Below are 12,717 nucleotides of genomic sequence, written 5' to 3' on the forward strand. Positions count from 1 at the left end.
GCCAATTTTGTTACATAAATGCAGCATTTATCCAGAGCTTTTAAAATGAATTGCATCCCTCAGCTCACCCATTGGTTTCCCTTACTCTCAGTATTCACATCATGGATTGTGATGTCTGTAATAGTAATCCAGTTAGAATAAATAGCCTTTAAACATAGTGTTGTTCTTGGCAGGTGAGCCATCTCTACAGCTGCGTTGAATACAGGGTTACTCTGCTTTATCACACCATCTCTCCACTCCTTCATTCTGCCAGCTCGACAAACCTTTTTCTTTCAGTCTATCATACTGTCTGTCTATCCATCTGTTGCCTTCTTAGTCCATGTCTCTTAGTTCTCTTATTCTTTCCATCCTCTCGCTTCCCAAGTTTTTACCCTGCATGTATCATCCATAATGGTTTATGTGTAGATAACCCTTTGCTTCCTCCACTAGAGCCTGACGCTGGTGTAATTAATCATGTTTAAAGAGGTGTCAATACTTCTGAATGCCATTTTTACAGTACAGCGACCGCAGCGGTGGATCGGCTTTCCGAAATTCTGGGGGTATTACGGCCGTCCAGTGGTTTCGGTTTTATACTTAAAAGCCAGCCAGAACTAGACAGGGTAAATACTGTGTTAATGGTTTCACAGGGTGGGATTCGTGGTTATTTTCGTTGGTATATTGCTTCCCATCCCAAGACACCCAGGCAAATTGGACCCGAGCGGGCAGAGCAGTTGAGACTGAGAAAATGGACATCTGCTAAAACATTTAAAAAGCAATGTATGGACTCAAACCTGACAACAAATAATGAGATTAAATTATAAAGAATGAGATAAATAATAGTGCAACAGTCTCCTTTAGCGAAATATGTCTGAAATACTTTATTTCAAACAATATTTTGACGCTTTTCCATGGAAAAACACATGGTTGAACACATAACCATGAAGCGATTTACCAAACATCCATTGTGATCAAACCCTTGTCAAGTCTTGTCATGGACTCGTGAGCATTTTGACTCGGTCTCGACTCATACTCAAATACATTTGGAATCGGACTTATTCTCGAGTCCACCGAGTCCCTTTTAAAATATATATTAGTGTTTCTTTAAACTGATGTAAGATTGACACGAACAGTGATTGGTGATTTTTTGCGCGCATCTTTTACCTCATGGCAGTGCAATAAAACACACCCGTCCAGTGAGATTTAAGCATTAGATAAGCAGCTGTTACCCAAAATGATAAGACGGTGGCGCTAAAACACAGAAGTGGCACTACACATAATTCCAGCAGTAAACGAGTCAGCACAATATTGTAAATTTAGTCTACATATATTTCTGTATTATTTAGATTTTATTCTTGATTTATATCTTAGAAGAGAAATTATTATGTGGTTGGTGATAATCATTTACACCATACCATACTAACATTTATTTATTAATTAAAGTTTCAAATATACAGCATTGTGCAAAAGTCTTAGGCCACCATGCCACAATTAGATTTGTTGTTTTTTGTTTTGTTGTGGACTCGGTCTTGACTCGGACTTGACCTTCTCTGGTCTCGGTCTTGACTCGGACTCACCCCTTTCTGGACTCGGTCTTGACTCGGACTCACCCCTTTCTGGACTCGGTCTTGACTCGGACTCACCCCTTTCTGGACTCGATCTTGACTCGGACTCAACCCTCTCTGGTCTCGGTCTTGACTCGGACTCACCCCTCTCTGGACTCGGTCTTGACTCGGACTCGAATGAACTGGTCTCGAATACAACACTGCAACTTTCTTTTTCGTGTCATTTTATGTATTGTTTTCTCTCTTTTTTCCTATTTTTAAATCATTGTCGCTTGGGGTTAGGGTTAGATTTATTGTTGAGTTAGGATGTACTTTTATGTATTGGTTTCTATTAGCCTGGGTGCCAGCCGATCTTAGCCCCGCCCACAACATTTTAAAAGATGGGAAGATCGGTCTGGGGTTTCTCCATTGAGGAGCTACTATGCGAGTCCCAAAGCTGGTCGAACCAATCAAATTGTCAGAGCGGGCTTTATACGATGATGGACAGATGATCAACAGTAACGTAATCAACCACGTCACCAAAGAGCGCGTGTGTTGAATCTATTTACAACGAAATGGCTGCCGCTGTAGAATTCAAATGTGTGGATTCTGACATTGAGTCTGTTCTAAAACATATTAGTCCCTTTGACACATACAGTCTTTACTGGTAATTTACTGGTAAATTGCAGTTAACAGATCATGTGTGAACAGAACCTTTCCGGTAAATCAGTGCTCCCAATTTACCAGTAAGACAGGTTGTAAGATTACCAGTAATTCACCGGTAAGCGCTATGTGTGAACGAAAATTATAGGATTACCGGCATTTAGAACGGACAACGTCAGACCGTGCTGACAGCTTCGGGCCAATCATAGCGCTTTAATACAGATGACGTGTTTACCCCCGCACTGTTTACGGACGTTTTCCATACACATGCTGCTTGAAAGTTGAGCACACCTGAAGTTTACGTCCACATTTCTTCACAAAAGTTGTTTTTACCGTCCTTTCAACGGGATTCGGCAAAAGTTGGTCGAACTTATGGAGGACCAAGTTAAAGAAGCAACTGAAATGGGTATCACGGCGATACAACTCGGCGTGCACAACGAGATGGATATAATTAGCAGTCGTTGCCAGCTTCTTTTCGGAACCCCGGAATCAAGGCTGCTGAATAAGTGGAGGGACATGCTAGGCTCCGATATTTTTCAAGCAAACGTAATGGGTATCGTCGTGGATGAAATTCACCTAATGTACAAATGATAAAAGATAGTCTTACTGTATGACTTAGTAAATACTTAATGTTGTGATATAAATGAAATATTGTAAACATAGTAGGTGTTGATGTACGTTCGCTAACTCAGACATAGTATAATCACAATGTTAGTGTCATTGTAGCGAAATAACTAGCAGTTCGGTCAGGCTGCAAAAGACGTCATTTCAACATACGGCACACACTCCGTTGCTCTGATAGGTCATAGGTCTATCCAATTGAATGCAGAGGCATTTTTCGGTTGAGACACGCCTCATAATCATAGCCCAATGGAGCGGTATCAGACTCAAATTCTGACTAGAATTGAGTATGACAACGTCAGGCTAGGTTTTGACATGTTTTTCATCCGCTTTTAAAACTATTCTCACCTGGAGTTGGGGTTAGGGTTGGGGTTTGGGTTAGGATGTCTAAAAATGTAACAGAAAGTGATTCTAACCCCAACCCCAAGCGACAATGGTAAGAAAATAGGAAAACTATTTATAGAAATTTGTGCAAGTGACACAAAAAAGACATTCATGCTCAAGGCACGAAAAAAACTCAAATTCTCGGAATTAACACAAATAAATGTATCTTATTTTTCATGACTATAACACAACTTTCTGTGAGATCAGTCTGCATTTACATAAACTGGTATCCTTTTTGCATTTTTTCCAACAGTTACATGGCATTCCCAACACCTTCTTGAACGGATTCCTTGTTTTTCAATGAGGACAAAATCGAACCCGAAGAGCGTGGAGAGGTTAAATAAAGGCTAATGTGCCGAGCATTTTGAAGAGCTTAAAATGAATCATCTGAAATAATGGCTTCTGTGGTTTTACAATCAAGGAAGTCCGTGCTTTGTGTAGTTGAACTGAAAAGGTGGATTTTGGGAACTGGGTGGCCCAGGAGAACGTAACCGTATAGCTACACAGCTGCTGCAGTCGGCACAGGCACTGGGTTGGCTCTTGCTAAATGCTGCAAAGGGAAAGCCTCAGTTCGGGGGACAAAAAAACTGAATACCGTGATGGAGGGAACCTAGCATTAGTGCTTTTAAGTGTGTGTAAAATTTCAGTCCCACTGTTGGGCTTGTCTGAACTGATATGCATGTGCTGAGAGCTCGGTTTCTGGATTTATAGAGACAGCATTTTTGACTGTAAGGCTGAGATCAGATTTTCTTATTAATAAATGGGTTTGTGTCTTGTGGCTGGCAGATCGCTTATTCTGCAAATCAACTTGTAACAGGTTTTGGGAGACTTCCTGTATTGTGTTTTCCCCTAAACAGTCAGAATTGTAAAAAAAGGGGGTCCGTTCCTAAATCTGTTTCCTGAGAGAAGCAAAACAGATTTTTCAGAAATTTTCACGAGCTGGAAATGGAAACATTCAGATATTTTCTATTATTAAACATATATGCCAACATTAGAAACTGCGTATGTACTTTAATATATCTATCTGCACATATTAAACACAGCAGCAGTTTTGTACCTCATGGAACCTGTCCATTTACCCCAAGGCCAAAGACACATGACACACCAAAGTTTTTTATTGGGTGCAGCAGGTGAGCGGCAGATTTCCAGCCCACCCATACCGAAAGAGACACCCCTTGTTTGGAGGAAGAGGGGAGCCGTGTGTAACCCAAGAGTAGCCGGGTATGCAGGGGTTTTTCAGGGGCATCGATGCCAAGTGCAGGGACTTAATCTGGCAAATTCCGCTTGGGTTAGGAGCTGGCACCGATTTCAAAGAGGTTGCTTTGGACCTTGATACGAAATGTTGCTGATACTATGTCAGGAGAAAGAATATGCTGATGTCTAGATTGCAGAGACGTTTAGGGAGACTTCATGTTGTAGCAGACGGTGAGAATAAATAAACTGAAATGGCTTCGGAGGGCACTGCCTGGTGTAGAGGATTAGCCAGGCTACATAAAGTAGGCATTCTCATTGACAGACATAAACTAGATCTCCGCCTCCATGCTTAATAGAATGCGTGGCAAACAAACTAAACCACTATATGAATGTGGTATGCAAAATAGCATTAACCTTGTGAGCCAACAATTATAAATAAGTGAGAATATCTTAAACAAAACCGCATTTGAATTAATATCTGAGAGAAAAAAAGCTAATAGCATCGTTCTTCTAAAGAAATCCATTGTTCTTCACAAAATGATCATAATCTTTGACCGATGCCTGTGATATAGATTAAGATTATCATGTGAAACACTAAAGCTCTTCTGCACGTTTGGAACACAAGAGCACTATAATCTTCTTGTTGGGATGACTAAGGTTCCTCTGGGAAGCCTCCTAATGTAAAGCCCCTATCAGCACCAGCAGATGTGATGAGATATAGACACAGACGCAGAGGAGGGCTTGATGCCATCACACATGTTGACGCCACACGGTCCAGAGTTGTCAAAACTATCGGGCTTTCATATCTCACAAACTGAGATGGAACATAAAGAAAGGATAGAAAGGAGAGGATATACATTATCTGTAGGTTAAACTAACACAGTCAAACAGTCTTAAGGATGGTGATACTTACAAAATATTGCATAATGTGACATTTTTGTGCCTTTAATGAATTTTACAAGGATGACAAATAAACATTGGCTATATGCTGCAATTACTTTTGACTGATTACTGTTCTTTAAATGTAAAAGATTTGGCCATTTTACAACAAACATTAAAACGTGATAATACTTTACAATAAGGCTGCATTTGTTTATCTTAGTAAATGCATGTTAGATTGTGGTGCATTAGTGTGTACTGTTAATAGTTGCAACTTTTGATTTAAAATGTAGTGAATGTGGAAATGAACTAAGATTTAGAAAAGCTGTTAAAGTATTGTTTATTATTAGTTCATGTTACCGAATTAACCAATGTTAACAAGTACAACCTTATTGTGCAGTGTTACCCTAATAGGGTGACGTTAACTAAAATGGGCCACTTTTTTGTTAATTGTCCAAAAACATTACGTGGGCACAAACTTAGGGAGCACAACATGTTTCTTTTGGTTATGTCAGGTCTTGTACCACTTTGCAGTATGAAGGGTTCAAATGAAAAAGAGCTTCTGACATGTTTTCTTGTAAATGAGTAATTACATCAGAATCTTAATGGATTCTGACAACAAACCGACATTTCTGAATGGCCTGAGGGCGAGATTAAGCAGATTCGAAGCAAAAGTATTTGATGAACATATACAGTAATACGTAATAAATTTGTTTTTTGTTCCACAGCAGTGTATTTGTCAAAAGTCCCCTAGAAGACCACTATCAGGGTCACTTTATCAGGGAAAATGGAGAAAAAATCTTCAGAACATGCCAATGAATGTAAGAAATAAATAAATAATTCATCTTAAAACAAAATTGCATAACAAAGGTAAATGAAGAAGATACGTGTATGTATGTTTTTAAATTCTTTTTAACCTTTTTACAAACAAATATTATACTCATAAAGTCATAAAGCCAAAGTTATTCTACTAAAACATTAGAAAATGGTCTTTACCAATGAGGAAAAAAATCACAGATGAGATCTGTTTAATATCTGAACTATTGTGAGAATAAATAAAGAGCGAATAAGTCTTATAAGGTCAATATAAACGTCAAATATTTATTCTGAAAATATCTTACAGATGTTTTCATTAGTATTTAAAGATATCTCAACAATTTCACAGACTGTAGATTTGCCAAACCTGCAACCAAATGTGAATATTAGTGAGATTTAAATATTTAAGTTCTACCCAAATCCTTATTTATTTATTATTTATTATTATTAATAAATTATAAATATATTATTATTATTATTTACAGCTGCATATTTTGTTAATGTTTTAACAAAATACACCATAAAAAGTTGTGTTTACTTAAAAAATAACTTCAATTTGTAACATTTGTTCCCACTTTAAGTGAAAAAGCTTACCTTTTTAGGCATTACCAATTGAAGTAATTTTTTAAGTTAACCCAACATTCACTTTTTACAGTGTATTTTGTTAAGTGAAAAAATGTAAGTTGAAAAAATAAAGAATTATTGTGTTAGTAATTAAAGTCATTTTTTAAATAGATACAACTTTTACTTTTTACAGTGTACAGGCAAGAAGTAGCTTGGTGGTAGCCTATATTAAAGGAATAGTCTACTCATTTTCAATATTAAAATATGTTATTACCTTAACTAAGAATTGTTGATACATCCCTCTATCATCTGTGTGCGTGCACGTAAGCGCTGGAGCGCGCTGCGACGCTTCAATAGCATTTAGCTTAGCCCCATTAATTCAATGGTACCATTTAGAGATAAAGTTAGAAGTGACCAAACACATCAACGTTTTTCCTATTTAAGACGAGTAGTTATACGAGCAAGTTTGGTGGTACAAAATAAAACGTAGCGCTTTTCTAAGCGGATTTAAAAGAGGAGCTACATTTTATGGCGTAATAGCACTTTTGGGAGTACTTCGACTTGGCGCAGAAACACCCTCCCTCTCCCATTATGAGAGAGAGAAGCGGAGCGGACTTTTCAGGCGAGTCGAAGTACTCCCAAAAGTGCTATTACGCCATAAAATATAGTTCCTCTTTTAAATCCGCTTAGAAAAGCGCTACGTTTTATTTTGTACCACCAAACTTGCTCGTATAACTACTCGTCTTAAATAGGAAAAACGTTGATGTGTTTGGTCACTTCTAACTTTATCTCTAAATGGTACCATTGAATGAATGGGGCTAAGCTAAATGCTATCGAAGAGTCGCAGCGCGCTCCAGCGCTTACGTGCACGCACACAGATGATAGAGGGATGTATCAACAATTCTTAGTTAAGGTAATAACATATTTTAATATTGAAAATGAGTAGACTATTCCTTTAAGGTTGTTTTTGTTTAATACATTTTTTGTTAATGAATAGTATAGATAAAGATAAGCTGTAACAAAATGCCTTAAAAATCAAATTGGAAAGTGGGTCATTTTACCTGAAAATTGTTGGCCCATTTTATCTACAGCACCACTCGCACATAATTATATTTTTCTCATAAATTCTGTTTATTTAATTTTTTTACAAGGACATGACAAAGCAATTATACACTAACATTAAATGGCCCATAACCTGAAGACCCAATTCACCAAAACTGGTCAACAGTGTAACTTCAACAACCTTTGACCAAACATGACCAAGTTGCTGTTGATTGGAAATGTAAACAAACAACCTACATTTATGATAATTAACTTTAAGTTGGCAAAATAATAATTTCTTACTATTGCTTTTATAAAAAGTAATTTGCCACTCTAAGCTGTAGGCTCTAAAAAATACTGGGTTATTTTTAACCCATGTTGAGTAAAAAAAAAAAAAAAAAAAACCAGCCACTGGGTTAAATTAACTCAAAATAGTTATATTTTACCCAACAATGGGTTAAAACAACCCAACATTTTGTGTTGAAACAACCCAGAATAGGTTAAATTACAACCCAACAGGTTGGGTTTATCAATTTTTGACCTAAGTATATGAGCTTGTTGAGACTTTTTGATATACAAATAGTGTTTATATAATAGTATGTATAATAACTTGCATGTTTGTGCACTAGCTAGGTTATGTTCAACCCAGTGTTGGGTCAAAAATGGACAAACCTTATATTTGACCCAATAATGAGTAAAAAATAACATTTTAGGTTGTACAGTAACAACCCACCATAAGTTAAATTACAACCCAACAGTGAAAAATGTTTGGAAAAAACATCACTGCTTAGTGTATGCTACTTAGTGTGTAATGCTAAACGCAGTGATGTATATTATTAGAAAAAGAAGGTATGTACATCTATACTAATCAACAAATGGATCAAAAAAAAGTTCATCAAAGTTGTCCCAACGGGTATTGCTTATTTGTTTAAGACAACTTTTTTGAAAGGTTTTGATCCACTTCAAATGTTGACTAGTGTATATTAAAATGTAGAATACATGTGGACAGAAAATATGTCTTTGTTCTCCTGAGGTCATATTAAAATTATTCCCTTGCTTTGAACTCTTATGTTTCTGCTGCTGTTTTCCTCATTTAACTTTACACTGTGAGTTGGTTTCTGTCTAGGAGGCCATTTCATTGTTAGTTTTTTTTTTATTCAAAATATTTTATGAACACTGCTGTAACAGTACAAAGAACCTTGTGGGACTTTTATGATTTGATGTTAAAATATGAATCATTAAAAAAAAGGGTTAACATGACAACTGTTTTTATAATAAAGATTATTACAGTGTTATAATAGCAACATTTTTCCAAAAATAGTGAAATAGAGAAGATTTAGAAAAAAAAAGAAATTACAATATAAAGGTAAATGCATTCATATCCCATCTTGTGTAATTTAATATTTTGTAAGACTGAATTAAACATGACTCTAAAAATTATTTAAAAAATTTTTTTTTTTACATTATTATGTTTAATAGCCTAATAATTACAAAATGTGTTATAAATGAACCAAAAATAATTAAACAGTCCAATATGTTTTATTAAACTGCCTAACAAAGAAAGTAGAAAGTAGTTATGCTCTCCAGTAAAACAGAAATAACTTTAATCATCTCATGAGCAATGCCTCGACAGAAAACGGCAATGGATGTTTTACAGCTTTTTTGAGCGAGTCTTGATTTGCACCCCCCACACAGTCTATTTGTACCTCATGTCCCGATGACCTGCTGTGTTTGTGTGGCAATTTATCTTGTACCAATTTGTCCCCCATAGCCAGCGAAGGTGCAATGTCTTGCTTTGACATGGTGTCAAGAGCAAACCTTTTCGACTTGATAGCAGACACATCAGCAGAATCGCTCTCTGGCAAGGTCTTAACTATGTCGACACCCGTGCTCATTATGTAGCAATGTGCAGGCGACCGGCCCAAAGGCGATGATAGACCTTCCCGACTCAACTCGCTTTCTGTGACAACATCCCAGTTCTCCCCACAGTCTACGGTCTTGAGCATATGTAGATGGGGGAGATCAGAGTCAATCAACGGTGGCACGGTTCTGGGTACATGGATGTATGTGGGCATGATATGGTCTGACAGTGGGTAAAAAAATGGTAGAGGGGTGGAGGGTACAACAGCCTGGAGAAGGACAGTAGGTAACTCCTTCATCTCTCTGTGTCTTAACTCTTTGTCTAGCATCACGCTGTCCAGCTCTTTATCAGCAAAGGCTCTCCTCTTCCTCATCCGAACACTGACTGGGGTGTGGTGGACCCTCTTTGGCCAGTCCTCCATCACTGGTGGCTTGTAGCCTGTGGCATGAAACAGATGAGCTTGTCATAGTCCATTAAAAAAAGAAAATTCCCTCATGTCATTCCAGAGGCACTTTATATCAAACAAATAATTTTTATATTAAAGCGCTGACAATGTATCTTTTTATACAGGACCCAAAATATTGAAGATCCAAAATATTGAAGATCCAAATATTTTATACATACATCATAAACGTAAAATGACTCCAGTGGGTTAATAAATGTCTTGAAGAGAAACATTTTTGTGGGGGTGAACCATTGATTTAACCCTTGTTCATCCGAGAGTTGTTTTGCCAATAAATATTTTATTTGGAGGCCTAAACAGGACCTTTTAAAACATTTTCTGTTTTAGGCTATAGAAAGTCCTAGACAGACTTGAGCCGTGCATTTCATAAAGTTTATAACTGCATATCTTAATAGCATAATTTTTAAGAGGTATTAAGAAATGCAGCCCATATCCCTTAAAATATAACAATAAGACAATTACTCAACAATAATAATAAAAACATGCACATTTACGGTAGCCTACCAAAATCAGTTTGACCTTAGTGTTGACACAAAAAGAAACACATTGGGGAAAAACAAACTCCGAGCCAATTTTTCCGTAATTCCTCTATGCATTTGCATAATTTTAATTACCTTAAATAAACACAAACAGATCTATTCTCAACAGAGGGTTCTGTAGCATAACGGGTGAACTAATCCAGTTTGTGTTGAGGGTGCTATTGTGTTAATGAGATGTACGTTAATTAAGGCTTACCCTCTAGAATACTCTTTGCCAGGAGACTAGGTGCTCGTGACAAGCGCTGGTACGCTGAGCGTCTGAGAACAGAGCTGTTTTTTTGACATTTCTTACCCTGTTGGAGAGAAGACACAAATTATTATTCACAGGATGACATTTATTCATGTGATATACACAAACTTAATCCAGTGGTTTTCATAGACTAAAGTCTATGACCTTTTATTTATTACTTTTTTGGCTTTTATTCATGGGATACAAAATACTTTTATAATTTTATAATTTATAATTTTTTTGCTTCTTAAATTTTAGTTTATTTAAGAGTCTTTTAAGAGACTTTTATTTACTTTTATTTTATTTTGTGAGTTATATATTGAGAACTTTTTACTTTTTTAAGTAGCTTACTCTGAATAAATTTGATTTTTAGCAACGTCAAAAATAAAATAAATTAACACTATTTTTTGAAAAAGTGACAGTGTCCAACAACATAAAAGTCCCAGTTACACAATAAAAAGATAATGGTTTTAATAATGATCACAGCTAGCTATCGTTTAACAAATATTTATTAATTTATTCCGTTTTGGGACATTGTACCATGGCAATGTGTTATTTGTGTATATGCAATTTTCAGTAGCTTACAAATTATTATGGAACATGAATGAACATTTTCAGTATATGCAGTATACTGCAATGGTAATGCCAATCATGTATACTTTTGTACTCTTTTTGCATACTTTTTAATTATGTTACACCAACATGAGACAAATCTCTGTACATTTTAAATATTACAACGACAAGTTAATTCAGTTTGCTATAACCTATCTGTAACAAAGCTCAATTTAGTTTAACACAATAGTTTTCACGCAACATTTTTAACATTAAGCTCATTTTAAAGCACGCTGAACTTTAAAGTGCAGTGAACCCACCTCTGTGGCCTGTTGTCTCCTGAGGGCGACCTGTGCTGCCATCACTCTCTGTCTCTCTACGACGAGCTGACAGTTGACGCACTGACAGTCCCGCCAGCGACACACGCGCTTGTGGCCCTTGAGGCGCGACACCACTCCGTGATTCCTGCAGCGCGCGCACTTCGGGCTGCGGGTGAGCCTGCGCTCAGCCGTCATCTCTGCTCCGGTCTCGTGTCCGTCAACTTTCTCCACATCAATCTCCTCAGCCCATCCTGCTTTTTGTGCCTCTAGGTGGGTCAGATCTACTTGTGAATCTCTATCGAGTTTAGCAGACATTTATAAGACTAACGCAATGGTGATTAAAACCGATCCCCTTGACATGAATGATCATTGAAAGCCTCATAAAAAGCCAAATATACCGATTCCGATGAAAAAGGAGTAAAGTCTTAGTGCAGATAGAGTTTGAAATGATAAGCCATTCAGCTGTGCTGTGGTAACTGGGCTGTTTGCCTCTCACCTGGTCCACCCATGGACGCTATCGGAATGAAGCAGTGATTGATCTCATAGTTGCCAACTTTCAGCTCACCTTACTCACTTCTCAATATTTAACTTTGCTCGTTGTGAGTTATTGACAACGTCATGCGGTTAACAAACTCCTCCTATCTGCTCGTGTTACTTTGGACAGCTACCTTTATCAAAACAGACAAAGGCTTTATACAGTAGCTGTATTATTTTAAATTGCTACATATTGTAGTTTTTGAAGTTGTCTCATAACACTTTTATGTGACATTTGCTATAGTTTCTGTTATATAGGACCCAGAATTGTACCAATTAGTAAGTTTTTTTTGTAAGTTTTCCATTTTGTGGAAGCATACTTTAAAGATTAGAATAAATGTAAAGATTGTTTTTAATAATTCATGATTTATTAGATGTCAAAGATATTTATTAGTTTTTTATGTTATAATTTAGGACTTTTTTTTCAAAATATGAAGTTTATTGAGCAGAATAGTTTTTTTTCAGTTTGTTTTTTTCAAAAAATGTCACACTCATAATCAAACATCTACACAAACCAAACATTAGGCACCAAATGTA

The 12,717-nt window shown here is 36.7% G+C and overlaps 1 protein-coding gene across 1 annotated transcript; it reads right to left on the reverse strand.

The window, feature by feature from the left end:
* Positions 1-9,264: 9,264 nt before the first annotated feature.
* Positions 9,265-12,275, reverse strand: dmrt2b (doublesex and mab-3 related transcription factor 2b). The gene is made up of 3 exons (XM_055214292.2): positions 11,647-12,275; positions 10,742-10,838; positions 9,265-9,981 (listed from the first exon to the last, which is right to left on the reverse strand). Exons 1-3 carry the CDS (start codon positions 11,959-11,961, stop codon positions 9,290-9,292), a joined length of 1,104 nt encoding a protein of 367 aa, XP_055070267.2. The 5' UTR covers positions 11,962-12,275; the 3' UTR covers positions 9,265-9,289.
* Between the last annotated feature and the right edge of the window lie 442 nt (positions 12,276-12,717).

Source organism: Misgurnus anguillicaudatus, chromosome 8 (genome assembly GCF_027580225.2).
Source record: "Misgurnus anguillicaudatus chromosome 8, ASM2758022v2, whole genome shotgun sequence".
Classification (NCBI taxonomy): Eukaryota; Metazoa; Chordata; class Actinopteri; order Cypriniformes; family Cobitidae; genus Misgurnus; species Misgurnus anguillicaudatus.

Excerpts from the sequence above, each read along its gene's own strand:
- dmrt2b (XM_055214292.2), bottom strand. The coding sequence starts at position 11,961 with ATGTCTGCTAAACTCGATAGAGATTCACAAGTAGATCTGACCCACCTA. Across the intron at positions 10,839-11,646 it reads GGAGACAACAGGCCACAGAG|GGTAAGAAATGTCAAAAAAA; the intron begins GTGGGTTCACTG and ends TCTCTCCAACAG. Across the intron at positions 9,982-10,741 it reads GGCAAAGAGTATTCTAGAGG|GCTACAAGCCACCAGTGATG; the intron begins GTAAGCCTTAAT and ends TTCATGCCACAG.